The 27,438-nt window shown below is 40.4% G+C and overlaps 1 protein-coding gene across 6 annotated transcripts in view; it reads left to right on the top strand.

Moving 5' to 3' along the window:
* Positions 1 to 27,438, top strand: part of EPB41L4B (erythrocyte membrane protein band 4.1 like 4B) — a 170,019-nt gene that overhangs the window by 36,906 nt on the left and 105,675 nt on the right. For all 6 annotated transcript variants that reach the window (XM_048313122.1, XM_048313113.1, XM_048313127.1 and 3 more), the window contains exons 2-3: positions 14,708 to 14,812; positions 25,566 to 25,608. In XM_048313122.1, the coding sequence (XP_048169079.1) occupies positions 14,708 to 14,812; positions 25,566 to 25,608 (148 nt within the window). The remainder of the gene's footprint in view (positions 1 to 14,707; positions 14,813 to 25,565; positions 25,609 to 27,438) is intronic.

Here is a 27,438-nt window from a genome sequence, read left to right as displayed (position 1 = left end):
TCAGTACGAGTTACACACAACATCAGGAAAGGCTTGTTACCAACAAACTGTCAATCTTATGTCTGTAAATTTGCAGGAAGCTTAAATTAGGGGGTGGGGGAAAGTGGGAACATTTATGACTCACATGGGTTGGGAAATAATAAATCTAAACCCATGTTTACATTTAAAATAACATAAAGCTTTAAAAATGTTTCAAACTGCTAAATATTTGTCATATTGTAGTTTGTAAATTCTGTGTCTTCATGATTCACTGGGGAAAATGAATTCACTGGGAATAAGAGAAGAGAGCAGGCTGAAGAAGGATGGTTTCCAACACATGAGATTTCACAGCCCCTGGATGTTGTGAAAATGAAGCTGAAAAGCATTTGGCATTGCTTGCAGGCAGGTGTGTGCTCCCCGCTGACTCCCTGTGGCCCATGGAGTCTTGGCACTTCCCTTTGCATGGAATGTCTGAGCAGAAAGTGCTCTCACATCAAAATAAGCTGTATTTTGTTGGTCGATTGCGTTTGTATCAGTAAATATATTACATATATGAAAGGGTTGTGTTTCAATTCAACGCCCAAAGTTATTCAGTAACGAGGTTGGAATAATTTCCTCCTGTGAAAGTTGGGAGTGGGGAGGGAAGATGAGAGAGACAGACAAAAGAGACAGCCCAGTTCTCAGAGACTGAAAGAGCTTTTATCCCTCATTGAGGACATGAGTTCAGTGGTATTGTCAGTAGAGAGTATTGCCTTTCAGTAACGATGAGTATGGCAGATCTAAGATAACCTTGTCTTGAGCTGGGACAGCAAGACTCTCTACCCTCCCCCTTAACCCTGGCTATTTTGAATTTCATACTGAAGGCCTAGTAGTCTGCATGTGGTATATGAGAAGCCTACCTACCAAGGTCAAGACAGTGGAGTCTGCAAAATGGGGTAAACTTATGTATTGTATTTGTATGGCAGGGTTTGGTAGCGGGGAGGCTGCAGGGATGGCTTCTGTGAGAAGATGCAGAAGCTGGCCTTATGTCAGATGGAGCCAGTTCCAGCAAGTTCCAAGATGGAGTTGCCACTGGCAGAATCTGAGTTCATCAGCAATGCTGGAGCACCTCTGTGATGACATATTAAGAAGGTGAAAAAAGCTCTACACAGCAGCTGTGAGAGGAGTGAGAAAAATGTGAAAGAAACAGCCCTGCAGACACCAAGGTCACTGGAGGAGGAGGGCCAGAGCACAGATTCCCCTGCAGTCTGTGGTGAAGAGCAGCTTTGAGGCAGGCTGTCCTCTTGCAGGCCATGGAGACCCATGATGGAGCAGAGATTCACCTGCAGCCCATGGAGGACCCAAAGCAGGAGAGATGGATGCCCAAAGGAGGCAGTGCCCCTATGGAGAGATGAGCCCATGCTGGAGCAGGCTGGGGGACACACACTGGCACAGTTTGTTCCTGAAAGACTCTGCCCTGTGGAATGAGCCCATGCTGGAGCTAGTCCTGAAGAGATGCAGATCATGAGAAGAATGCACCCTGGAGAAGTCAGTGAAGGACTGTATCCCATGGGGTTGGAACCTATCCAGAAACAAGGGAAGGAAGGAGCAGTGGAAGAGGAGGAAGGAGCAGTATAGAGACACTACCTGTTTTCCCCAGTGCCACTCGGTGAGGGAGGAGGGAGAAGAGTCTGGGATGAAGTTAAACCTGGGAAGAAAGTGGGGGGAAAGTGTGTTTAGTTCTGATTTTGTGTCTCACTATCCTGCTGTTACTATTTGGCAGTGAGTTGAATTAATCTTCTCTAAGTTGAGTCTGTTTTGCCCGTCACAGTAGTGATCTTTCTGCACTTCTCTCAATCTATAGGATGTATGGTCCAGCCTTGTAACACTGTTGTAGCTCTTTCCTGATCTCTGGCTTGTCAGTGTCCTTGTGTACTGCCTTCACACAGCTCACCTGCACACCCCAGCTTGGTGTCCTCCGAAAAGTGATGTGTTCCATCTCTTCCTCCATATGGTAGATGCAGGTGTTGAACAAGATCGGTTCCAGGATAGATCCCTAAGGGAATTCCCCTTACAGCAGGTCTCCAGGTAGTGTTCAAACCACTAATCGCTTCCCTTTGAGACCAGTGATCTAGATATCAATTATCGACCTATCTACACTGCCATGCCCCACTGTGGATGTGGGGATGTTGTGGGAGACCATGCTGAAAACACAACAATCAGGATAAACAACTTTTGTTGGTCTTGCATCCAAGATTATAAAAAAGGCATAATTAAAGATCTTCAGTGTGTGATTGGTGAGCGAGCATTCATCTTATCACTCTCTTCATCTAAATTGCTTGTTTTCCCCCAACATATGGTATTTGCTATACAGTGAGATGAAAGATGAGTCTCTCTTAATCTACAGACTCTCTGACTGTATCAACAGTCTTATGTGCTTTGTTGCTCAGCCTGAATAAACTTCATGACATGCTGTCTCTTTCAGAATCAGCGCAGCTGAACAAGTGAGTTGACACTTGTTCTTCCTGCATCATCGGTGTGGTGTTGTATTTCGTGGCACTTAAAGGCTCCACTAGCTACATATGTATCACTTTGAAGTCATCTGAGTTGTAGGTGTCATCTAAAAGCCACCAGGCAGCAAAGTTGTCTCTGCAGCCAGAGTTTGGTTTGCAGAACTTTGCTCCAGCAGAAGAACCTGAGTTTGCTCTTGGCTCTGTCCAAGTCTGTAAGTCTGGTAGTGAGAAACATTTTTTATATTAATGATCTCTCCAGGACAGCGATGGACTCCCCAACATTGGAACACTTTTAAGACTGACCCTGGAGAGGGGGCTGGGCCATCTTTTCTAGACTGTGCTTTTGCCACGGAAGGTTGGACCAGATGACCCTTGAGGTCCCTTCCAACCTGGTATGCTATTGTCTCTATGATTAGTGGTAGGAAAGGGAATTAGGACAGCAAAATATGATCCTCCAGTGACTTAGTGACTTTTCAGACCATCATAGTGCTTGCTATTAATGCTGGTGGTTTAGGTTCTGTTGGATATTTAGTTGAAGTATTGTGAGTTTGTGGGAGTTCTCTGCTCTTGTGTTCACTTTCATTGTGAAATAAAATTATTCTGAGATGAAGAGACTGTTACCAATTTTGTTTGCTTTATAAATGAAGGTTTTTATTAATGTCTGCAAAGAACTGGTGGTACAGTCTTCGCTGGAGCCATATAAGACTGGTTTCATTTTTAAGCAGTTCATTATCCCTCCAACTAAAACCTGTTCTGTGAAGTGGCTTCATGTTACAGTGACTTTTGGATATGAACTTCGATAGTATGAGTAAGGCCTTATTGACATGTGTTTCCCTGAAATAAAAAAAATTTAAGGGTTAACTTAAAAATTGAGTTGTTATTTTAAACAACTGAGGTGGTAGTAGTGCAGCCATGTGTGACTGGCCAATCTGGAGTGTTTGGTCTGATCTGTCTTGAGATTCAGACTCTAAGAAAAAAATTTTTGCAAAAGTTGTCAAGCGTAGCAAAACCTCTGTTAAGGTGAAACGCCCAGGTGAAAAGAACCAGCCACAAGGAATGTCCCATTAGCCTGTCACAGTAAACTGGGAGTGTCACCAGTTTAATGAGTTCTGCTGAATCTCTGGCAGTCACCGTGGCAATAGCAAAGCTTCCCTATGTTTTTGTGGTGGTCTGAATTAAACATGCAAGCTCCTATTAAGATGTTGTTGATACACAGATATAATAAGCCAGCTGAAATTCTGATACTGTATTTTTTTTTACTCCTTTATGGTGCTTGGGTTTAATTTCCATTATAGTTTTTTTGGATTCTGTTTTATTTCCCTTGACATGCAAATGTGCAGAATCCATTTCATGGCATGGAGCAGGCGGGGTAGCCAACCCTCAAAACAAAGGACAAAACTCAAACCTTCGTGCAAACTACTAAAAGCTGCAGCTTGCTGCAAATGGATTTTCAAATCAAACCATACGTGGGACAGCTTTCTAACTATTGCTAGTCTGTCTGTACTCTCTGGAATGTATGCACACGTAGCATGTACCTTTGATCACGTATTTTCATCTGTATTTTTGCCTTAAAATTCCTGAAGCCTGTCTTTTAAAGTACATCCAGAGGAAGCACTGGCACACAACACTCCCTCCAAGTAGGCAGCAAAAACTGCATCATGTAGGGAACCTGATAGGGAAGAAGCCTGACACTTGCGCAGATTAGTGGTTCTCCTTTTCTCTCTTTTTTGAAAACATCACTTTTCCAGAATCTGATGAATAATGTGCTTTTATGCATACTGACTGTGGGGTCAGATGTTTTGTTAATAATCAGTTTTTATCTTCTCAGCCTCTTACCTAACAGGATTGGATGATCTGTTGGTTGGCATTAAATAGTAACAAATCATTTTTGGCTAAAACCTAGTCTTTCTGCTCCTCATATTAACACTCAGAACTTCTAAGTTTATTCAGTAAAAAACCCCAGACATGAGTCCTTGCTCATCCTTTAGGATGAAGATAAACAGACTGTTGTGCTGCCATGCCTCTTTCAGTACAATAAAGTGGTCATCTGTCCTTCAGATCTGAATATTTATAAGACAGCAAGAAGTTAAATACTATAGCATGATTAGAATTAATCTTCTCGTGTAATTCCTTTGCAGGAGTAAGAAGACTACAGTGCTAAACTTCGTTATAATAAACCTAGGTCTGCTGTTAGTTTTAACTGAGCAGTAGCATCATCTGAGAGATTATTTCTATAAGCTTGAAGTGCTGTTTATTCTAACCCTTTTATAATTGTTCTGATGAAGTTGTTTTAATAAAAACCACATGGCTTTTCCTCTTGCATATTCTGCCTTTCTAGAAAGAAATGTAATTTGTAGTGATTGTCTTTAATTGCATATACTTGGCTAATTATGTTTGTGTTGAAAAAGAATTATGTCTTCCTGGCTGTCCACTAAATGAAATATTTTTAGTGGCAAACTTCCCTGGTCTTCCTCTGTTTTTAAATCTGCTGATTATAAAGCTGCAGTTTAAGAGGTTTTACTGACTTTTCTGAATCTCTGGATTTCTGATTCTCTTCAGAGAGAAGCAAATAATTGGGGTTGATTCTTTGGAGAGGTCCTATCCTATGACTTAGTGTACGAAAGAACAAAGAGTGAAGAGTACTGAAGTCAGTTGGCTGTCTGAATAAATAACTTCAAAAAGAGTTTCTTTGCATTTTTAAATCCATAGAGCTTCTGAGGAAAAGAGCACATTAGAGCTTTGTCCTCAAGTTCCAAACTCCCTTTTTGGTCACTGCTTCTGTTGCACATCTTTGAACTTCTTTTACTGGCTGTAACTGCCAGGGTGATTAATAATAAATATGATTTATATGGAAGATTTAGCACATTATAAGGTAATTAATATAGGTTATTAATGCTAATGTTTGCATGCATGTGGAATTAATTCTGTGCTATGAAAAGTTCCACAAATAGTATATGTTATTTAAGTTTAAAAAAAGACATAGAAATAATTGACTGTGAGTTATGTGGGCATAAACAGTGTGCAATTTTATGCTGGAGGAGAGGAGTGGTTCTAAGGGACTTTTTGTTTTATCCAGACATAAATAAAAGTAAATTCGTGCAGCATACAGGATGTGATATTACTAAAGGAATCTGCACCTTTTTGCTGTTACAGGTCAGCAGGTGGTGGTGGGGATTCTGTTCTGGGCACTCAAAAGTGACATCGTGTAAGATACCAGTTCTTAGAGCAGCTGTCCTAGGTTTTACCTACCAGCCACAGCACAGCTTTGTGGCCTCCTCCTTGCCTGGGTAGCAGTGTTAGGAAGCAGCTTTTGGCATACCAGCCCCATGCTAGGCTGTGCTGTGTGGTCCATACGTGAGCATTTGAGTGGGGAGGGGGTTTGAAAGCACTGCTAGCTTGAATTAGTAGTGATGCTTAACTGATATAACTCCTCTCTGTAGCCAGTTCTTTACAAGGCATTCAGCTTCCCTGATGAACCTCTTGGGCAGGAGTCAGGAACAGAACCTGTGACTTGGCTGGCTGGGAGAGCGGGAACCCAGCAGCCTTAATTTATGTCAAGTACAACTGCTCGTGTTGGTTGTGCATCTGACTGGCCATTACTGCTGGTCTGAGCTATGTTTATGCTGAAACAAGGTTGCCTGTAGAGCCTTATTGGTAAACTGCTTTATTGTAGACAGTCATAAATGTGTCCTATTTAAAAACAAGTTTAAAAAATTGGAAAGAGTTGAGTCAGGCACCCATACATGTGAATTGTATATGAAGGATGTGTCTATATGGAAAATTCTGTTTGTACAATTGCATCTGTTTAAAACTGTTTCTACTCATGGAGCTTTCAAATGCAGGTGTATAAGAAAGCAAAGCTGTCATTTGAAACCTTGGTACTGTATTAGCATAAGAAAGTGCAGAGTCTTTGCTAAACTCTCCCGGGATTCTCTTCTGGTAGTACTTGCCTCTTTCTGCTTGTTCTTTTGAATGTCAGCTTATGCCAGTGTTCCATGTTATTTCTCAAATACAGTTTAAATTCATGACCTAGAATTTTCTCTAGCTCTCCAGCAAAATGGCACCTCTGTTCCACCGTGATTTGTGCAGGAGGACAATGGGCAAGGGAAGGCTAAAGCATCACATTATGTTGTGTTTGATGGTATCATCTTGTAGAGGTGGCTTCCACTTCAACGCCCATAGTTTAGCTTTATCAAATAATACCTCTGCCTCCGGGAATTCAGAACTGTAAATTATATTTTGAGTGAAATCATGTAGGTTAAGAAGTCTCAGCATAGGTTTTGTTCTCCTCATCCTAGCTACTTCGTGTTTCCTCGGCTTTGTGTTTGAACCTGAGGGGCATGTAATATTTCAAGTGGGTCAGGAGAGGGAGCTGGCATTCTAGGGGTGAAAAAGAATCTTTACATACAAATAACCCTTTTTTTTTATTGTGCCTCTGAGGGTATAATTGTGGTGGGGTAACCTGTCTGTGCCTAAAATAACAGGAGTCCAGACAGACTTCCAGAACATAATGTTACAAGTAAGGATTTTTTTTTTATTTTATTTTTTTTTACTGCTTTGTTCTGTGGCTGATGGTAGCTTTTATCTGTTGCCTGAGGATCCCATTTAGAAGTGCTGACAGTGCTTTTCTCCAGGGAAGAGGTCTGTGTTGCCAGTAGTACATGTAGGTGATAGGGACAATGAGCAGAACCTCTCCTTCATCTGAGTCTAATAAAATAAAAATGTCACTGCTGCTAATAATGTTGACAATAGTAATTGCACATATAGGGCACCCACCATGGTAGTACCTGCCTGCCCTTCGTGTGACTTTTGGAGAGATTAAAGGCTTTGCAAAGACAGCATGCCCTTCAGCTGACTGATGGAAATGTGAAATTGCCCTGCATAAGGGTTTCCCCACTGCAGTGGGTTAGCCTTAGCCATCAGCCAGGCTCCTTCCCAGCCCTCTCATTCAGTCTGCAGGATGGGGAAAGATGATGTGGAGAAAAAATGGATCAAAAAGGCTCATGGGTCAAGATAAAGGTGACTCTTTACCCAACTCAAATCCACTCCTTCACTCCTGACTTTTGTACCCGCTTCCTACCCTCCACCACCAGTGGTCCATGGGTCTGCTGTGGAGATGGCTGAAACCAGCTGTGTCCAGCCTGGGACAGCCCCATCTTCTCTGAAAAGACTAAGCAAGTGGTGAAATTATCCCTTACAGCTAACATACGTTTTGAGACACAGTAGTTTCTTGCTCCTTTTTTTCAGCAGCAAACCAGACTTCTGAGCCTCTGGGTAGGCTACTATAATCAGTTTTTGAAGGGCTGTACTCTAAAACTCAGGTAGTGAAAGCGCCTGTTTTGGAAACAACTGTGCAAAACCAGCTTTCAGAAAAAGTTAGCGTTGTTCAGATCATTTTATAAATTTTGTTCACTTGTACTTGTCCACTTGAGGAAGAGAATGTGATTGAGAGATGGGGAAGGAAGTGGCTGGAAGCAGGGATGTGTGAAGTGGTAAAGGCAAAGGAAACCCTGTACTCACCCTTCAAATCTCACCTGACTTTCCTGGATCCGTTTTATGTTTGTGTTACTGTACATAGGAATCTCTCCAGTGCGTTTCTTGGCATAGGTTTGGACTCTTTAGAAAGGATTGTTTGCATCTAAGGTAATTCCCTCTCTGCTCTATTTTCTGTATATTCTCTCTAATGCTGTGCTGCCAATTCAATCTTTGATTCATCTTAATGAGTTTGTACTTTATGAATAATGAAAAATCTTTTCTTCATTCCTATTGCAGAGCTTGAAAATGGCATATTATTCTTCCCCTCCCTTAGTTCTTCATGGTCTGGGTTTCTTGGTTTTGTTTGCTTTATTTGTTTTTATTGTTACTTTTTTGTTATTGGGCCATTTTAATTTTTTTTTGTTGTTTTATTTTTTATTGACAACTGACTGCCCTTATGTAACACGTAGAAAGCATAAGCTGATGCAAGAGACTTGGCCAATGTCACGCTCTCATGGTAAATGTACTGTGATCTGACTAGAGGTCCAGTGCCATTTGGGTTTATGTAGAGACTTGGTACATATAAAATGTGGTGATCTATTTATTTGTTCTTGCTCATGCTTCTCTTCCAGTGAACACTGATTCTTCTTGCCAGTAGCTGGTGCAGAGATGAAAGTCTGCCTGCTGTTGAGAAATGCTGCTGTGCAGCAATAGTGAGATTTACTATACCCCCTCTTTGGGGATTTTCTTTTTCTTAATGACTGTCTACAAATTCTCATTGGCATCTGGGTTGCAGGAACCCAGCTTGGTTGCACTGTCAGCCAATCTGCCCACAGAGAGAATATTCTTAAGTGGTTGTGTGCTTATCTTGAGTTTCCCTCTATCCCCTTGATGGGATGTGACTTGTAAGAGTCCTAGTTTTTGAGATTTTTATCATAGGCTTTGAGAGTAATTTGAAGGAAGCAGCTTGGTTTGTTGGTGTGGTTTATTATTTGTGGGAGTTTGGGGATTTTTTTGCTTTGGTGTTTTGTCATTTTTTGAGGGGTTCTTTAACTTTGCTTATAAGCCACTTCTGCTCAGGAAATAGCAATTTTAGTTTGGGGCCTTGACAGAAATGACTGGGAGCAAAATGTTTGTTCCTTCAAGGTTATAATAAGTAAATACCCATGAATAAGGTTCATGGGATCTTTTTGTCTTCTGATGAATGGCTGACAGCTTGGCGATGTGTGTATGCATTTGGCATTTTTTGTTGCTTTGAGTTTTTTTGCAGGGGGAACTTAAGGGAATTTTGGCTCTTGTCTTCAGCTAATTTCTCAAAATTCAAAATGAATTTTGTTCTTCTTCATATAAAAGTTCACATGCGTCATCACTTGCATTTTCTTCTGGGCACGTTCAGCAATGCTGCTTGTTTCTATGGTCTGTACTACATTTAAACATCATTTACATGCAGTAGCAGGCTCTGAAGCAGTACTGGTGTTATTGCCATGACAAGGTGACAGGTTTAATGGCTATTTGAACAGTGTCACATTTTCAAGTGAGCTTGTAGACAGAACTGAAAATTTAAGTCAGTGGTTGGCTGGTAAGAAAATAACCTGACATCTTCGTTTGTAGCCTGAGCAAGTTAGCCAGCCTCATGGAAGTGTGATGTGTTAAGAAATAGCTTGCTTTTCTTCAATTAACACTGATTTTATGAAAAGAAAGTAGTATTTGCATAATTTCAAGCACAAAAAATGCAACTCTTTCCCCACTCTTAGGAATCTGCTCATTAGGCCCCTGGAGGGGAGGGTGGGACAGGCACCAAGGTCATGGCTAGTTTGCAGCATGCCCTCTGCCAGAGTGTCCTCTCTGGATGGCAGTGTGCAAACTGGAATTTCAAAACAAGCAGCTGACTTTGACAATACTACCTACAGCAGCAGTGCTGGCATGGATAACGTGGTTTTCAGGGCAGCTTCTGCAAGCCCAGCCATGGCCTCCAATAAGTCTTTGGTTGAAGCTGTTAGATACCCTTGATTTATAAGAATGCAGAAGAGTCGCATTTTTGTGCTTAAAACTATGGAAGTACTGCTTGCTTTCAGTACATCTGAGTGTGTTTGAGCAACTGAGGGCTTGACTATCCAGAAGAAAGCAAGTTAAAGGACAGATGATAACTGAGCACCAGGAGTCAAGGCTAATTAGAAGCACAGATGGCTTTTATGCATGTTTAGCCTGAAACACTGAGAGATAGCACTGCCAGTGACTGTTAAAAGGCAAAGCAAATTCTCACTGCTAAGCAGTATGGCCAACAGATAAAGCCCGAGGTTTGAAAATGAGCTGTAGGCTTTGTAATTGAGTTAATAACAGTTCAGATGTAAGAGGACTGAGCAGAACATACTGAGCTACTCTGTTTTCAGGAGGTGCCAAGGAGGGGAAATGCTGGTGCCATCAGAGCAGGGCAGTATCAGGCCTGTGGAGGTGGAACTTGCTAGCTACAAATGTGCCTTTAACAATTTACTAGAAGCTCAGACCTGGAGTCAGTGACCATGAGACTGTACCAGCCCACTCTGCAAAAGTATTTAACATCTTGCAGAATACATAATCTTGTGCTTTCCTTCAAAACAGAAACTAAGTCTGCCCTACCTACTCATTGCTGTTGCTACTCACTATTCAGCTTGGGATGCACCAGCTTTGATTGAAAAGTTAATTGGCTTTGACTTTTCTCTTGGCAATAGTTTATTTTCCTTCATTTTGGTTGTCATTTTGTCAGTTTGCAGACTATTTCATGTACCTCTTGGCCTATTTGACAGGTTGTTTTCCCAAGCAGTGCTTCAACCATCTCTGAAATCAGTTAATAGTTTGTTTGTAGCGCTGTAGTCTGAGCTCTCTAATATGACTCAAAATTTTCACCCTCTCCGCTTGGGTTCAAGTAACTGCACTTGAGTTTGGGGAAGGTGTGGGCAGAAGCTCTCCAGCTTTGCTTGTATGTGCTCTGAGAGTGATCAATGGCATCCTTGCACTGTATCTGAACTAAAATGAGACTTTTCTGGCTTGTATGTCCACTTTTCATGCCCTTTGGCAAAAACCTTTTAAAGAGCTCTGGAACAGCTAAAATCAACACTAATCAGCTTGTTTAGACAGGGCCAGCTGGTGTAAAATGTCCCTGGCTGATAAATTTTCTCTTTGCTTCATGTCAACCAGAAGCACGTTAAAACCTCTTGCCTATTTCCATGTCAAGTCTGGAATAGTTTCTAATTAGAGAAGCTAATCTTTGTTTTGTCATGTTTTAGCTGACAAGAATTTCCATAGATTCCCTGAGACTGGAAACTCTCTAGCAGCCAAAAATGTAGCTTACTTGAAATGTGGGCCATGCAGTTGTCACTGTGGCTGTGCAAGGTGCTTCATACCCATCCCTATTGGAGTCCTTGTAGGATTTGCAGTGAGTCCTCATTTAACATAAGAATTCCCTCTGTGATTCATGATCCCAAGGAAGATGATATGGGGGTTTATTTGAGATGGGCTTTCATGAAACAGAGTGGACAAAACTCGAGTAATTGTTAGCTGGAACAGGGATGACTGACATGAGAAACACCTTTTTTTTTTTTTTTTTTTTTTTGCCTTTCTCTCAGTGATTGCTCATTATTAGGGAGGTTCCCAGTCTGCAAGCATAATTCAGTCTTTGTGCTTCATCAAGTGCCTGCCTCATGCTAATTCAGTTTTACCTTAGGTTGAAGCTGTAGTTTCATTTGTAAGCTGAGCATTTCATACCCACCCTCCCAGTGCTTGCCTGTGAGGTTTCATGGTGCTCACACAAGTTCTCCTGAGCTCCAAGGAACACTCCACCAGAAACTGGCAGTGCTGTAATTGTTGTTTCAAAACAAAACAAAAAAGCCCCCAAACAAACAAAAACTCACAAACCAAAAAGAAAACCCTACCAAACAAAAAGCAAGGACAAAAAAGCCCCAACAAAAACAATCCAAAAAACCAAGCCAAAACAAGGTTTTGCAACTTTTCTTACATCACTGTTCCCAATTACAGTAACTTCCATACCAACAAAATAGTAACTCTGTATAATAGTATATGCATACTGTTTGTTGCCATGTACTTCATTTTGTGAGATGTAAGTTATGCAGGCCATTCACATCTGATAGTTCTGAACCATCTGTCTAGCAAGGTATGACTGTAAAATATTTTTAGTTTATGGTTTGGGCTTTTTAGCTGTATGTATAAGCACAAGTCAAAGGTCTGTAGAGGGAGTGTGATTTATTAAAGTCCAGATTATTAGATCTACTATAAAAATTTTATTGTACAAAATCATTCTCTTGTCTTTATGTGGTACCAGATTTTGAAAGGGGAAACTTATTTTTAGCTACTGTTTTGTCTGGAAGGAGGGGAGAAGAAAAAGACAGTGAAAATTAAAAGTTTATTGTAATACAGACATTTTTTGCTTTAGAGACCACTATCGTGGATATGTAATGCCTAAGGAAAAAGCCTTCTATTTTGCCTGTTCCACCCATTTCATTCAGTGCACATTAATTTAGGAGTCCACAGTCTGACCCCCTGGATTGTCAGTCAGTGGTGAGGCTGAATAAAGAACAGGTCATCCTTTACTGTTACTAGAGGAAAGGAATTAGTTGCTTTTATCTCCCCCTGTAGTGCAACATCTCAAAGACAGTTTTTTGTCAGCAGTTCGTTGGCTGCAGCAGCTTTATCATCTAAGTGGTACGAGTTGCTGGGAAAGCTCATTTAGTGACAAGTTAAATGCTACAATCTCCTGTAAGCTGTGTATGTAATGCCGCATTTTATGGTCTAGCCGTGCAGTGCAGAGCTATTCTCCATGTAACACATGTTAAACATTAACTACTGTTTGGGTACAGAAGTTGGAGTGTGCTCTCTCTGGTTTCTATTGGGTGTGTGGCAGTGGAAGGTAAACATATACTGGTAGTTAATGCTATACAGCAAGCAACCATGAGCAGAGTAGGGCATAAAGTGCATTTTTTCCTACATTGGTGAATATTTCATGTTCTGCTGTTTCTCTTTTTATTGCTTTTGAGGGGTTTTCTCCTCCCTCATTTAAGCAGAATCTGTTTAAATTTTGTTGTGCTTTGGTTTGACTTCTTTTAACAAGTGCTGATTTTACTCCGTATTAAAAAATATGTTCTGGATACTTTTTGTTCAGTTTATAACAATTACTGTACAAGTAAAGATGATTTCTTAGCAGTGTACTGTTTTAAGAAGCCATTGTACTCTCATCTGCTTTTAAAAGAACGTTGAACTTTGGTTAAGAATGTCTATTATCCACCTCTTGCCCCCCTGAAAAAAAGGAGACAGTATCTTACAATGATAATTTAATGTTGTTATTAAGCTTTTATGCAGTTTGTTTCAATGGAAGTCCTTCTGTTGCTCTTGAAATTTGATATGATTCAATTTCTGTGCTTCTGTTTTGTAAGTTAAAAAAACCCAAAAAATACAATTTAAATAAAATTTGCTACCTATACCTGAACTTTCTTGACCTTCTTGGAAAAACAGAGCTGTAACTCGTCATCTTGTCTGTTGCTGAAGACTGATTTTGGACAGCTTAGAACCCTGAACAGGAGCTCTGCATGTTATGATTGATGCTGCCTTTGTGTAGAAGGCCAGACTAAAGGAACTGAATGCTTAACTCTGTCAATTTTGCTGCATTTTGGGGTGAAGTGGAAATGCCTAATATGTTAGGTTTAAAAATAAAAATTAAAAAAAAAAAATCCTTAAAAGTATAGGAGGGACAACAGTCACAAAAATGGATCCTGATCAGTACTTCACTGTATAAAGTGTAGCTGTAGCTTCACTCTCTTACTCAGATTTATGGTCATCTCATGTATTTTTGGCCAAGGGGTGTTTTTGCTCAAGAATTTGAAAGCTTTCTTCTCCAAGTAACTCAACAGGATTTGCATGAAAAGTTGGTTTGTTATTGCCTTTTCCTTCTACCCACCTGTAATCTTCAAACTTTGGTTTTCTAGCATTGAAGAATGTGTATCTAAATCCTTTTCTTAACCTCAAAACGAGTACCCAGGCCAGTGCAGCCTACCTTTAAGACCTGCTAAGTTTTCTACATGTACCTGTAGTCAATAATCGGGGTTTTATTTGTTAGTTTTATTTCCATGCCTGCATGTTTCAGATGGCATGCCAAGTAAGAATGACAGCTTTTTTGGCCCTTTTTTGTTTCTTCATTTAAAGGCCGTAAATATGATGGCAATTGGTAATGTAAATGAAAGATTCTTATAAAATCCCATTAATTTTCTTCACAGTGCTCTTCAAGTATTCAGGCTGTCCAGAATTTATTTTGCAGCTTCAGTGGTGGTATGGCCCTGCATGACTGCAGCTGCTGTTGATAGCCAGCAGATTTCAGGCAGAGTATAAAGCAAGCTTTTCCTGGAGAAATCTGACTTCCTGGGGTATAAAATAATGGCTAAAATAAAGTGAGTTAGGACACTTGTAGGACATAAGCCTTTCTTTTCTCTTGTACATTTTTAGTTATGATGAACTTTGAAAGTTTTCTTTGAGAGTGAAATCTGATCTTGTTGGAATAGCTGCAGACAAGAACAGCATGTCATGCTATATTTCCTGAGGAAAATAAAAAGAAATGTCATGCAATTCTTCAGAATAAAATAGAATTGCTATTTCAATATTATTTTCCTTTGTGTATCTCTTCTCACACTTTTGAACTTGAAAAGAAACACACCCAAACAAACTCGTGTTGACCAGCTAAAAAAAAAACAAACCAAAAAACATTTTCTTTTCTGTTACAGAAAAATGCAAAGGGGCAGGAGTTGTTTGACCAGATTGTGTATCATTTGGACCTTGTAGAAACAGATTACTTTGGCCTACAATTCATGGATGCTTCCCAAATTACAGTAAGTATAACTTCAGTTAATTTTTATGTTTTGCAGTAGTTTGTGTTGCCTATTATAAATGTATTGCTGCTGCAGTTCAATGGAGAGATGTCATCATTGGAGGATGTACTGCTGAAACGAGTGATGCCATGTTTGGTTCTTGCACATAAAGCTACATCCTTTGGATGAGTCCTGTGTCATTTTATATGACATGCACGTGACTTGGTTGCACACGAGTAAAAAAGAAATGCATGTGGGTAAAGAAAAATGTGCTTTATGGTTAGTAGGCTCATGGTAGTCAAAACATTTTTCAAGCAAGGATTTCTTGTAGCTCTTCTCTCTCTGCTGTTCCATGCACAGATTATGTTACTTTGTAGATTTAGGTTCATTTGCAATAGCAAAAGGTTTTAGCTAAAATTCTCCTTTTCTCTGTATAAGGACCTCCAGTATCTACAGGTAAAATAAATTAATTTTAAAAACCCCCCATATTTACAGATCCAAATAGATATATTGATAGGATAGGGTTAAAAGACTACAACACTGTGGTTACACTGTATTGCCATATATTTAATCTTTTCTTTTGTCTGTTCACTCTCTGTGAACAGGCAGTTTGGGAAAAACCTGCACTGTGGATAGAGAATATGCAGACTTGGAAAATAAGTGTTTCTTTTAGTGCTCTCTGGTCAATATGTAAATGTTTTTTCCATGATGCAACAGAAGATGTCTTCTCTGGGATAATATAATAAACTAATGGGAAAATGTAGCTACAGTACTGACATCTTGGAAGTGTAGGTTCTAACTTTACCATCCCAGAATTCTCAGCTTTATTCTCTAACAAGCTTAGGTCAAAGGATGGATCAGTGTTCTAGCAGCTGCTTTATCATCTGTGTTTTACCAGTGATTTTAAACAACAAACAGGAATTATAGTAACTTGATAACCTATCCAGGAATTATAATGACTTGATATTGGAAGCAGGGAATCTGTGGGTTTGGGGAGAAGTGGTATTAATCTGTTTAAACATTATCCTGATGTCTAAGTTAATTTAAGTTAGTGTCACTGGAAACTGATGTTTCGAACTAAGTATGTCCATAAGGGGTTTGGAGTTTTGAGGAAGTTTAGTGTGTATTCCTGATAAAATTTCTATTACATAAATTGTGTGTACTTTTATGATGGACCTGATTATAAGGACACAGTTAATAGAGCAGAGCCTGCTCGTAATGGGAAGAACAAATTATATTGTCACTGATTGTCAAATCATCCAACTGGGAATTTGGTAGCTAGGAATATTTACTTAGCAAGGAGTTCCATAATGTTTTGAAAGAAGGGAAGCAGAAAGGGAGAGCAAAATATCCTTTCTTAGCAAGAAAGAGGGCAGATCAGAAGCCAAGACTCATTTTCTTTAATGTTTGCAAAACTGAAGGGCTTTTTTGACTGGTAAGAAAGATGAAGCAGATGTGAGCAGCCATGTCTTCTGTGTAGCTCTCTCACTGGTGTTCAGGGTAAAATGTGCCTATACATGCAAGTGTTTTGGCTTTGTTTGTGTGCTATTTCTTTGCTCTGTATCAAGGAGGGAAGTACATGATGCATCTACAATTAGAAGAGGGATAAAGGGCTGTGAACAGCTGTTGGGGGGCTAAAATAAGCCAACTCTGGTTGCAGAGCTTTGGTGGTAGGCTTGTAATTTCCTGAATTAAGAGAAGTGTTGAAAGCAGAGTTCTTTACCTTCACTGAAGTGCAAGGCCAAAAGCTCTTACTTGGCTCTTTTTTTTTTTGGTCTGGCTCAAGCTGGGCAGCGAGTAGAGCTCAGAGAACTTCAAGGCACAAGCCTTTATCTTGCCCAGCACCCTGTGCCAAAAGATTCCATGCTTTAACAGCCTTCCTTCATCAGTTTTGAACTTGTGGCCTGCTCTTTTCGCTTGCACAGCAATTAATGCACAGCCTCCATGGGCTTCTGCTTAGTGCCAGCCCCAGCTGCACAATGGCAAGTGGGGGACTGGAGATTAAAGTTGTGTAAACCCCTTGAGGCTCTAAGCCTTTGTCTTTAGTATGTATTGTTAAGGGCTGAACAACTTTAAAGGCACCATTATAAATAAGAGAGCACAAAATAGTCTTTGAATAGTGGAGATTGCTTCTGTGTGTGCCAAGGCCAGCAGCTTTTGAGTGCACTGTGTTTCCTGCAGTCCTGTAACTTTGCCAGTTACAAGCAGTGTTGATAGCTGTGATTTGGAAAACAAAATCACGATTAGAGCTTATCTGCTTTGAAAGAGAAAAAACTTTAATTGTTTGAACAGCTTATTTTTAATACAAAAAAAACCCCCAAACATAAAGATGTGAAAAGCAAGATGTCAGCAGTAATGCAGAAAATCCTGTAATGCCTGTTCAGTGAACTCTGCATTAGTTTGTATCTTGTGCTCTTTGAAGACATCCATCAGAAGAATGTAGAAGGATGCAGAAGGATAGGAGAATGTAGATAATCATCTAATAGTTTATTCTAAAGCAAATCCTAGTGTACTGTTGTATTTTAATTACTTGCTATTCAGTCTAGAAGTAGAAATACTCTAATACAAGACAATAATTTCTTATTCAGCTGTTACAGAACTTCAACAGAGATGTAGTGCTTGGGATGAATGAAGAGTGTCACTCTGATGTAGCAGGTCTCTGCAGTGGTTTAGAGAAAATGTAAAGCTTATTGGGTTTTTAGTTACTTTTTCTACAGTGTATGTTTTCTAGCAAAGCAGGAGGCCTTGAAAGCTTTAGCTGAGGTTGGGAATAGCAATAATAAAATCTTGGGAGACCATACTACTGAAATTCACTTGCCATGAGGAAATATTTAATTGATCTTTGTAGAAAGTGGTAGCGTGCAATGAATTCTATGGTTGGTTTGGGTACTTGACATTTATTTTTGGCCATTGGTAGCTAATGTTTATTCATTTTCTGTCCAGGAGTGTCCTTTCTTTGTCTCTTATTCCAAATCATCTTAAGAAAAAGGGTTTCTGTGGGTAATAGCTCCTTGTGAGCTCTGTTTTACAGGGTCTCTCAAGATATAGACATCTCCATTTCTACGTTTGCATTCTTTGTTCCATTTTTCTGTCCTGTGATACCAAAACATGGATAACCTCACAGCCGCTCCTGTGTTTTACAGGAATTCATAACTGAAGGATTTCCCATGTTTATTAGCTTGGAATTTGCTTGCTTCCATCATGATCTTGTTTCTGTTCACAAGAACAATTACAGAGTAATTGAGGGGGAAGAATTTTTAAGATAAATCTTTGAAATCCTTTTTTTTCTTTTTAGTTTGTGCAAATGAGTTGCTGTCATCCCTGGGAATGTGTGGAAGCAAAAGAATTAAAATGCCCCTTTTCTCACACGTGTGTCTTTTAGTGATCCTCTAAGTGGTTTACGTCCTTTATGTCTCATCTCTACTGTCACAGAGACCCCTTAGCTTAAAGAAGGTCCGTATGGAACAGCCTTTCCCAGCTGTGCTGTGCAGCCAGTTGAGCCTTTTGAGGGTGATTGCACCCAGTGTATCTGGCACGTGGGGAAGCACTGGATTTACAGTGTGTGACTGATGTGTGAGGACACCCTGTGCCCTCCTGCAGGTGCCCATGGCTGTGGTGGGGACCAGGGTTCCCTGGGCAGATGAGTGCCAGGACCAACCTGCAGTGAGTTGTCCTGGTAAACCATGTTTTCATCTGAACTTCTCAGTATTGACCAGTTTCTAAACTGGATTTTGATGCAAGAGGTGAGAAGACAGTGGAGAGAGGAGATGGAGAAGACTGTGTAGAGGTGAAATAGGCTTTCATGAAAGCAGTTGCTCCAAGTACAGAAACAGGAGGGAAAAAACATGGCCAGAACCATGTTGCCCAGGGTGGGCCTAGCCAGCAGCAGTGTATCGGGATGCACTGATTCTGACACTGAGATTCTCACCTCTATGAAAGGCAGCCTTCTGACCATGTTTTTCTGGGAAGGGCAGGATCCTGTATGTCTCACAACAAAGGATTTCAGCAGTGCTGGGGGGCGTGTAGGAAGCAAGCTGAACAACAAAGAATAATATGAGTGCCTTTGTTTCCTCTACACACTGAGAACTAGGCTTCTGGATGTTTCAGTAGGTATTGGGTCAGGGACTTGTAGGGCCTTGGTGCTTTATGACTGCCTCTGCTCTGTCTATCTGAATTTTCTTTTTAAGAGCTCATTGGTCAGGTTTTTTCAACTGCTGCTTTTGATATTACTGCTGTGACTTCTTGAGATGTGAGGGATGTTGAAAAATGAGCAGTTCAAACCAGTCAATTAGCATCATAGTGTGACATCAGGGAGTCTTTTTCCTTTTGTACTTCTTAATACTTTTACAAGTGTTCATTTAGCAGAAGAAATTAGGGACAGGCCTTATTGTTCAATATGCTGGATGTGGGGAAGAAGGGAGACTGGTAAATATTTTGATAGTGCCATGTGCTTCCTTTTCTGCTGCTGTTAGAAACATACTATTTTCCCCACTAATAAGCTGTGAAATTCCTCTGTGACTCAGTTTCCCCTCCCTGAATCTCTCTTGTTCCTCTGGATGATGAGCACTTTGGGTCTGTGCTTGTTGCAGGATATGTGTCTGTGCATTATGGCCAAGAGTAAAAAATACCAGTCATGGAGGGTCCCAAAAGCTGTAGAACATCCCGTAGCACTCAATGCTTCAGTTTCTAATAGCAGCAGTGATGGGAATGCCAAGTTCAGTAACTGGACAAAGGCAGTGTGGCTGACTCCACAGCGATGCAGAGCACCTGATGAATGTGGAACACTTCAGCTGTGGCTGTCCAAGGCTGTATTGCAGTCTGTGAACACCTGGTGGAAGACTCCAAAACACTAACAAATTCCAGTCTTTAGCCTTCCAGTAGCACTTGCTGTTTCACGAGGACGTTTTTGACACAGACTTGAGAAGCAGCCATACAGGGCAGGTGGTTGTGATGCTTCTGCACCTCTCTCCTGAGTGTAAAGAATTCTCTCCAGCACAGCAAGCAGTTTGTGCTGGTTTCTTTTGTCTTTGTGTGTGGTTGGAACATAAGATGAAGTGGTTTCTCAGTTTTCTTCCACAGATTTAGTCAGGTTTGTTGCTTACTTGTTACAAGTCTCTTCAGTTTATTTTTAATGTTTGGACACAGGCATCAAAATTAAAAGTAACTTGCTTTTAATTGCTAGAACTGATCTGGAGTGGTATCAGCTTTCATTGTCTGTAAAGTAAATCTAATGAGAAACATACTGGTCAAGGCAAATTTTTTCATATAATTTTTATATAATTCTGTGGTTTACTCCTGTCATATCAGGTCTGTGAAGCAAAATATCCTGTGTTTATCACATGTATATGAATTAGGATAGGCTAATGGTCTTGAAGGATGTCCATTTATCTCTCCATTATTCTTGGTTAGTTTATCTGGTCTGCAATTAAACTACATCATTTATCAGGATGCTTCTGAGATGGCTCTGTGCTGACTCAGACTGGGACAGGCCAGACGTCCATGAATGCCACGCAATATGTGGTTGGAGGTCTCACACAGGGCTGGTAAAGAGCCATTAAGGCCTATCAATGCCCTCAGGGTTCTGGAGTTAGCATTCGTGGTCTTGTTCTTCCCAAGATCACAGTCGAGAGCTTTCCTATCACAGCTCCATCTGCCCTTCTGCTGCTGGGCAGCATTGCTTGCATTGCTTGCACCGTCTCACTGTATCTGACTTAAAGAAGGTGGCAGCCCTTCACAGGGCCAGAGAGAACTTGGCATGGAGACTGCAGAATGGTGTCAGTGGAAGGGGACTGCTGGAGGGCAACTGGTCAGACTTGTTCAGGCCAGAGACAACTCAGAAAACTGATAAAACTTGGTACCTGGATCACGTTGGTCCTCGCACTTCCAGCGGTGTTGATGTGTTACTGTACCCCTCTGCCTGGCCCCTGTTCAACAAGATGCTGACAGCAGTATCTGAGGAGGATCTAAACCAAAATTGACCTACTCAGACTGAAACTCCTGTAGTAAGATCCTGCCAGTAGTTTGTGAGAAGTTGGTCTCATCTGAGCCCAAATGCAAACTGTCCATCTCACTAATCCCATTTTGGTCTTACAATGTGAATGCTGTTTGAGTAGAAGGCACATTCCTTTTTTTTTTTTTCTTTCAAGTTGGGTGGGTGAGATTGTAGAGCAGCATCCTGAAAGATGCCTGCAAGTATTCTCTGTTGAAGGGGGTGTGTATATCCAAGCTCCTCATAGCAGCTTCAGTTGTATCTGGTTTCTTGGGGCTTTGTTCAGTCATGTTTGATACCCTCAAGGATGGTGGCTCCACAGTCCTTTTGGGCACCTGTGCTTTGTCTGAGCAGTCTCAGGGTGACAGTCTCTTTGTCTGGCTGGGATTTCTCCCAAGTCTGGCGCCACTCATCCTTCTGTCGTGTAATACCTCTGGGAAGTGTAGGTCTTCATCTTCTCTACGGCCTTTCAGTGGGCAGCTGAAGTCACCAGTCAGGTGAGCCTTCATTTTCAAGAGGAGCATAGCTTCCTAGGAGGGATCAGAGAAACATGAGAAACAGTAGCTCCTTGCTTTAAGTTGTGAACTCTTGGGAGACCATCCTGTTTCTAAGTATATGTTTGTGTACTCCCTGAGTTTCTACATGACCCTGGTTCTCATTTGGTTTTCTGTTACTAACATCATAATGTTGAAAGATGACCTGCAAAAGAAAAGAGGGCTTTTGCTCCTTTGCTCCCTTTTAAATCTGTAAATGTAGAGAAATCCCCAAACTGTGGTTTGGTGGGTAGAGTTTTTATTGGCTTGGTTTTTTGGTGATTCCTTCCTCCATGTGATACATACATACATTTTTAACCTGTCTGCTTTAGAAGGTCGTGTGAGTAATGGCAGGCAGCTTGGTAGGATTCAGCTGCCCGGGAAACCAGAAAGCAAGAACACAGTTGAAGGGATAATTGACTTTTGGTTTTAAAGGTGCCAGCTTTTGTCTAGCACACCTTCTTTTCTGAACTTGATCATTGAGCATGAGTCTCCCTCTTGTACCTTCAAGTACAGCTTGAGAAAGCATTAAACCAATATTTTTCAGAGAGCAAATAAAACTTCCAGTAAAAATGGGCTTCCTCTTACTGATAGCTAAATATGTAAATAAGCATAAGGGAGAACAGTCTATTCAAGACGTTCTCCATGCATTTTAAACTAGCAAAGAAAGCAAACCAAAAAGGGTCCAATGCAATTTTTTTCCTTTTCAGGTCACCTTTGAGGGCTGTATAAATCAAGACAAGGAATTTTCTTTCTTTTAGGAAGCAAGTAGAGAGGCAGTGGAATTTGCAAAGCTCAGGTGTGTGATGGGATTGTGCCAGCCTGTGGTAATCCTCCTTTCAGTCTTCATTTGGCAGTCACGTGGTCCTTATAAGCTGACTGCCTTAGCAGCTGCAGTTTATCTGCTGTATCTCAACACAAATATCTATCTTTCCTATGCTGTGTATCTATTTTGAGAAAATATTGGCTGCTACCAATAGGAAATGTTGAGGTACTTATTTTTACCTCTTCAGGTCAGTAAAGTGAGTGATCAGCAGGAGAGCATGCTGAGATAAATACATGCTTCCAGTATTTTAAGAAATTTTTTTTTAATGGTGTCCCAGTCCCATTTTTTTAATGAATCCCAGTCAATGGCTACTGTGTTATGTCGGTTAATACCATAGGAACCATTATTCATTTGGTAGAGCAAAGAAATTTTACTGAGATAAAAGAGGAATAAATGGAAGTTAATCCAGCATTTGACCTTCCAGTTTACCTGACAGAATTAAAGGAGGGACCACAGTGGTCTCTACAGCTGATGGTGGGAAGTGGAGAGGGAGGTGCTGAGCTTTCCTCCGTGGTACCCAATGAAAGGATGCATGGGAATGGTTCAAAGCTGCATCAGGGGAAGTTCAGACTGGACATCAGGAAGCATTTCTTTACCAAGAGGGTTGTCAAACACTGGAACAGACTTCCTGGAGAGGTGATTGATGTCCCAAGCCTGTCAGTGTTTAAGAGATGTTTGTGCAGTGCCTTTAATAACATGAAATGATCAGGCAGTGGGATCAGATGGTCATTGTAGATCTCTTCCAACTGAACTACTTGTTCTGTTCTAGCATAATCGTAGAATCCTCGTTACCTGCAGTTTGATCAGGTTTTTCTTCCCAGTTTGATCAGGTTTTTCTTCCCTTACTATGGGTAAAGTAGCTTAGTCACTGTCTTCCTATCATAACAGTCCTAAAGCAATTAATCCCTTTCCTCTTCCTTTTTCTGCACTGATACTTCCGAGTCCAAACAGGAGACGGGGATTATGGTGGTGTGTGGTTGAAATGAGTGTGGTCAGTCTTGGTCCTACACTGTGAGATCCGTAGCTAAGTTCCTCTGGTGAGTCCAGATCCTGAAATGATGTACAGTTGTTTGCCTGGAGCACAAGATAGGCAGAGCTACAGTCTTAGGTGCTGAGAGAGCAAGGCTCCTCTGGTTTTATTCAGCTGCCTAGTGAGACTTCAGAATTCATTGCTTTCACTTCCCTCTAACTGAGTCAGCAAGCAGTATGTAGCCAAGCCCAAACCTATTTTGGGCTTTAGCTAGAATGCTATGGTTTTTTTCAGCTCAGAGGGACATTTGGAAAGCTGGTGTGGTACACAGTGTGAAGAAGCCCTCTGACATTATCTGAGGCAAAGAAGTGTTAAAATTCAGCCTGATTTTCACAGAAATTGCACAAAATATCTGACTTCTAAATTGGTGTTGGTTCATAAATCTGCATGAAAACTTCCAGGCCTGGGAGCTCTGGGCCAATAATACTGTCTGTCCATGCCCTACCTTTGTATTTGTGTTTATGATCCATGTGGTGGCACATCACACACATGATGTGCAGTATGGGGTGGGGGTAAAACAGCAGCTCACTGTTGCTTCTGAGGGGGGGTGACTTTAATGCTTGCTGTGCTTTATCTCCTGGAGCAGTCTGCCTCTTCCCGCATAGGGACAGAGAGTGATGATAGTTTCCTGTCTAAGCTGTAGTGTCATTTAATGGTCTGCACAAACAGTTCCTTGTCTTGTTAGGTATTTTTTTAACCATTATTTGAAGTATTTGCACTTGCAAATAATCAGTTTGAAACTTGTGCTTATTTGAGCTTTAATGTATCTTAAAGACCACATGCCAAGAAAGGGACTATCAGCTGCTTTTTCATTGGGAATTATTATAGTTCATGTTGTGCAGTGCTTGTTCCAGAACATGGTATTAACAGGAGTTTCGGTCATGTATTATAGATGTTTTTTACATGAGGATAAACTTTTCTTTTAATGGATTCATTATATTTGTCTTTGAGTGGTGTTTCTTTATCCAGAATAAATACTGAACAGAAAGACATTTTCATAACTAGGTATTGGAAGAATAAAAAATTCATCTGCCCTGGAGCTGTGAAAGTAGCAGACTTGTATAATTTCAGTTTAAAAAAAAGGCAAAGTTTCAATGTTATTTTTTTCCTTATGAAAGATTTGAGATTTCACAAAGATGTAATTTTTCATAGGAGAGCAAAGTAGAGACAAAGTAAATTACTTGCAACTCTAAGGAATGTATTTAAATGAGCTGCTGTAATGTTTTATTTTCATTCTGGTAGAGATTTCTCAGATTATAAGAATGGATTTCTTGGCAGCCTCACCTAAGGGAGTCTTGCAAGTCTCCTGCAAATAAAATCACCTTCAGAATCATTGTTCCATTTCTCTTTCTACCTCTTGTGAGATTTATTTACCTTAAGGGTTGTAAGTTGTCAGACTTTTGATCTGTACTCACCTATACCTGTGATAAATTTTTGCCTTGGTTTAGAACAGACTTAATAAATAAATGCCAGTATTACTAGCTAACAAATAATTTTGCACATTTATTTAGCCATGGTAGCATGGTGTTGGTGTAATGATAACTAGTTATTGAGAGATTATCCTTTTACTGAAAACATTCATGCTTTAATAGGAAAGAAGGAAGAGGTTTTTTTTCCCCTAAGATTTTGTTTCATAGTATCTAGTTTATAATTTTAATATATATATATAAAAAGATAGAAAAACATTTATTTCAAGGAAATCCAAAACTCTTTTATCATGTTTCATGACAGAAGCATTTACATGGAGTTGCTTCAAATCAGGTTGCAGCCTTCTGTAGGACATTGAGCAGAGACTGTCCAAAATTTAAGCTAAATTTATACCAGATTGTGTTTATTGCTGCCTTTCTGTAGATGCAACTTATATTGACAAGAGAGTGCATAAACTTTGCTGGGAGTCATATGTTTCTGTCATCATTGTTGCATCTATTCCAGATCTTTTGCCTTAGTTTAAAAAGGAGGGGTTGAGGCATATATCAGTGTTTCCCAAATGCTTTTAGTGGGGTTAAGTCTCTATGGAGCTATGGAGCAGTGGAAGGCAGGATGGTACAGGATCTGGAGGGTCTCCATCAAACAGGAGTTAAAAGGAGGCTGAAACTCAGGGGTTTGGGACAAAAGGGTGCTTTCCTTACACACCACTGCTTTGTGGCCTTGGAGTTTGAGGTTTCTTCTCTGGAAGAGTGACTTCCCTGGCAGTACTGATGAATCTATAAATCAGGCTTTCCCATGTGGAAGAAGGGAAGTTGTTTAATGTGCCAATGCGCAGACGTTTAGAAAATAAATTTGACAATATTTCCTTATAAGATATTTTTATCTGTTAAATTTTATTGTAATCAGTTTATGGAGTCAACAAAATCTTGAAATGGACCTGCTTTTAAGTGTGGATTTTCTTTTTTTAGCACTGGTTGGACCATTCAAAATTCATTAAGAAGCAAATAAAAAGTAAGTACTATGTCTCTGCCTCTTTATTTTGTTACTTCCTAAAGAATTTGAACTTCGTGTATTAGAACATGATAGAGAATGTTTAAATATAGCCGTTAATGGAATAAATATGTCTTAGGAAATAGTTTTTATTTAATGGGTAATTGTCTGACTATATTATGTCTAAATGCAAGAGCAGTTATTAAGCAGTAGCCCAGCCTTCAGAAGCCCTTGTTGAACACCTGCTGTTTGTCTGAGGCAGAGTAGGTTGCCAGGTAATTTCAGTCTGATCTGTGAAATTAGGTTGCCTGGACACAGATCGCGCTTCCTCTTACTGCTTCTGATCCAGAACAGATATCCTGCGATTTTTTTCAGAGAGTGAATGGAAAATACTTTGTTGTGTAATGATTAATTTTTAATTTTTTTTTTTTTTAATTACTATTTTAGAAGTAAAACCAGCAGAAATACCTGCTGTTTTGTCAAATGTAGTTTTGAAATAGCTGCTGTTTCATCAAAGGTAGTTTTGGATGGAGGGGTTGGGTTGGATTGGGCCACTGAGTCTTCTATGAAAATTGTCTAAGGCAGGGAAGTAGCTCCTGGATTTTTGATAATCTGGTTGCAGGCTTGGGTACAGTAGAGCATTGGTATTAACATGTTTTGTTACAGTACTGCAGCTGGCAACAGTCACGGGCCACTGAAGACATGGCTTCTGTGAGATTAAAATGTAGTGTTTCTCAAGGAAATCGTTGACCCCCTTGCAGGAGCTCACAGAGATGGGTCCTGATTGCTTCAGTGGTGCTTTGCCTTTCTTTTTGATAAGTACCCAAATATCTAGATGATTTTTGTAAATGGTGGAGTTCTTCAAAGGCCTTTAGGATAGTTTGGTGTCACCCCATAGTGTGTGGGTGTCAGCCTGCTAGAATCCATGGTGAAGATAGCTGCTGTGGGTAAGGTTTTTGCTGTTTGGTTTTCTCTCCCTTTTCATCACATCACAGACTGCTTTACCTTAGTGACTAACTGACCTGCAGCTGCACTTTCTGAAATAGATTTGTCCTTTTCTTCTGGAAAATCAGTGATTCTGTAATATCTTCAGCCAGTTTAGTTGCATGCTTTTGTCTGTTTTTAATCTGTGAAGGGCCTGTTTTGAAAAGAATTTGGCCAATCCTGGCTCTGAGGGATGACGAAGAGGGAAGCAATTTTTTGGGTGTTGTAAAGGTCTGTCTCACAACAGGATACTTTCCTTCACCTTGCATTCAGCAGATGCTTTGTGAAGAGTTCCTCTTTCATGATGGATGTTGCTCACTGCTCTTTTCTCCAAATCATTATCTTGCCTATGCAGACCTCACCAGTGGTGCCTAACTGTGAGCCCAGGGTGCTATAGCCTGACTTACAGGAGCTGTACATGGAGACAGAATTAAAGCTCTGATTATTGAATTTTAGCTGCATGTCATTTAGTAGAAGGATCATTAATAGGCACGTGTTCACTATGTTGATATGGTGTTACGGAAGACCTTAGAAAAGTGTGGAAAAGTAATTTTTCCATCAACTAATACATTTGCAGGCAGTTGGTCAGAAGATGAGGGTTAGGCAGATAAGGATGCATTGGTCACAGTCTCATGGTAGCTGGATAACTTCTTATTATCTGTGTTACATGGAAAGTCAGATTTAGCGTTCACCTTCTGACGTTAGGAAACACAGTTGTTGCAACTCTACGGAATTTGTTAGCTTTCTGTTTTCAGGAGTGTCTTCCAGAGTCTTCTCTAGCACTTTCCACCCTATTTATCTTACCTTTTCTCATTCATGTGTTTGAATCGAAAGCTGATCTGTTGGGTGGTAGGTGTTTTTGTTTGG

This window comes from Corvus hawaiiensis, chromosome 1 (assembly GCF_020740725.1).
Source record: "Corvus hawaiiensis isolate bCorHaw1 chromosome 1, bCorHaw1.pri.cur, whole genome shotgun sequence".
Classification (NCBI taxonomy): Eukaryota; Metazoa; Chordata; class Aves; order Passeriformes; family Corvidae; genus Corvus; species Corvus hawaiiensis.
Note: the sequence above shows the minus strand (reverse complement) of the source record. Positions and strands in the feature narration are given on the sequence as shown.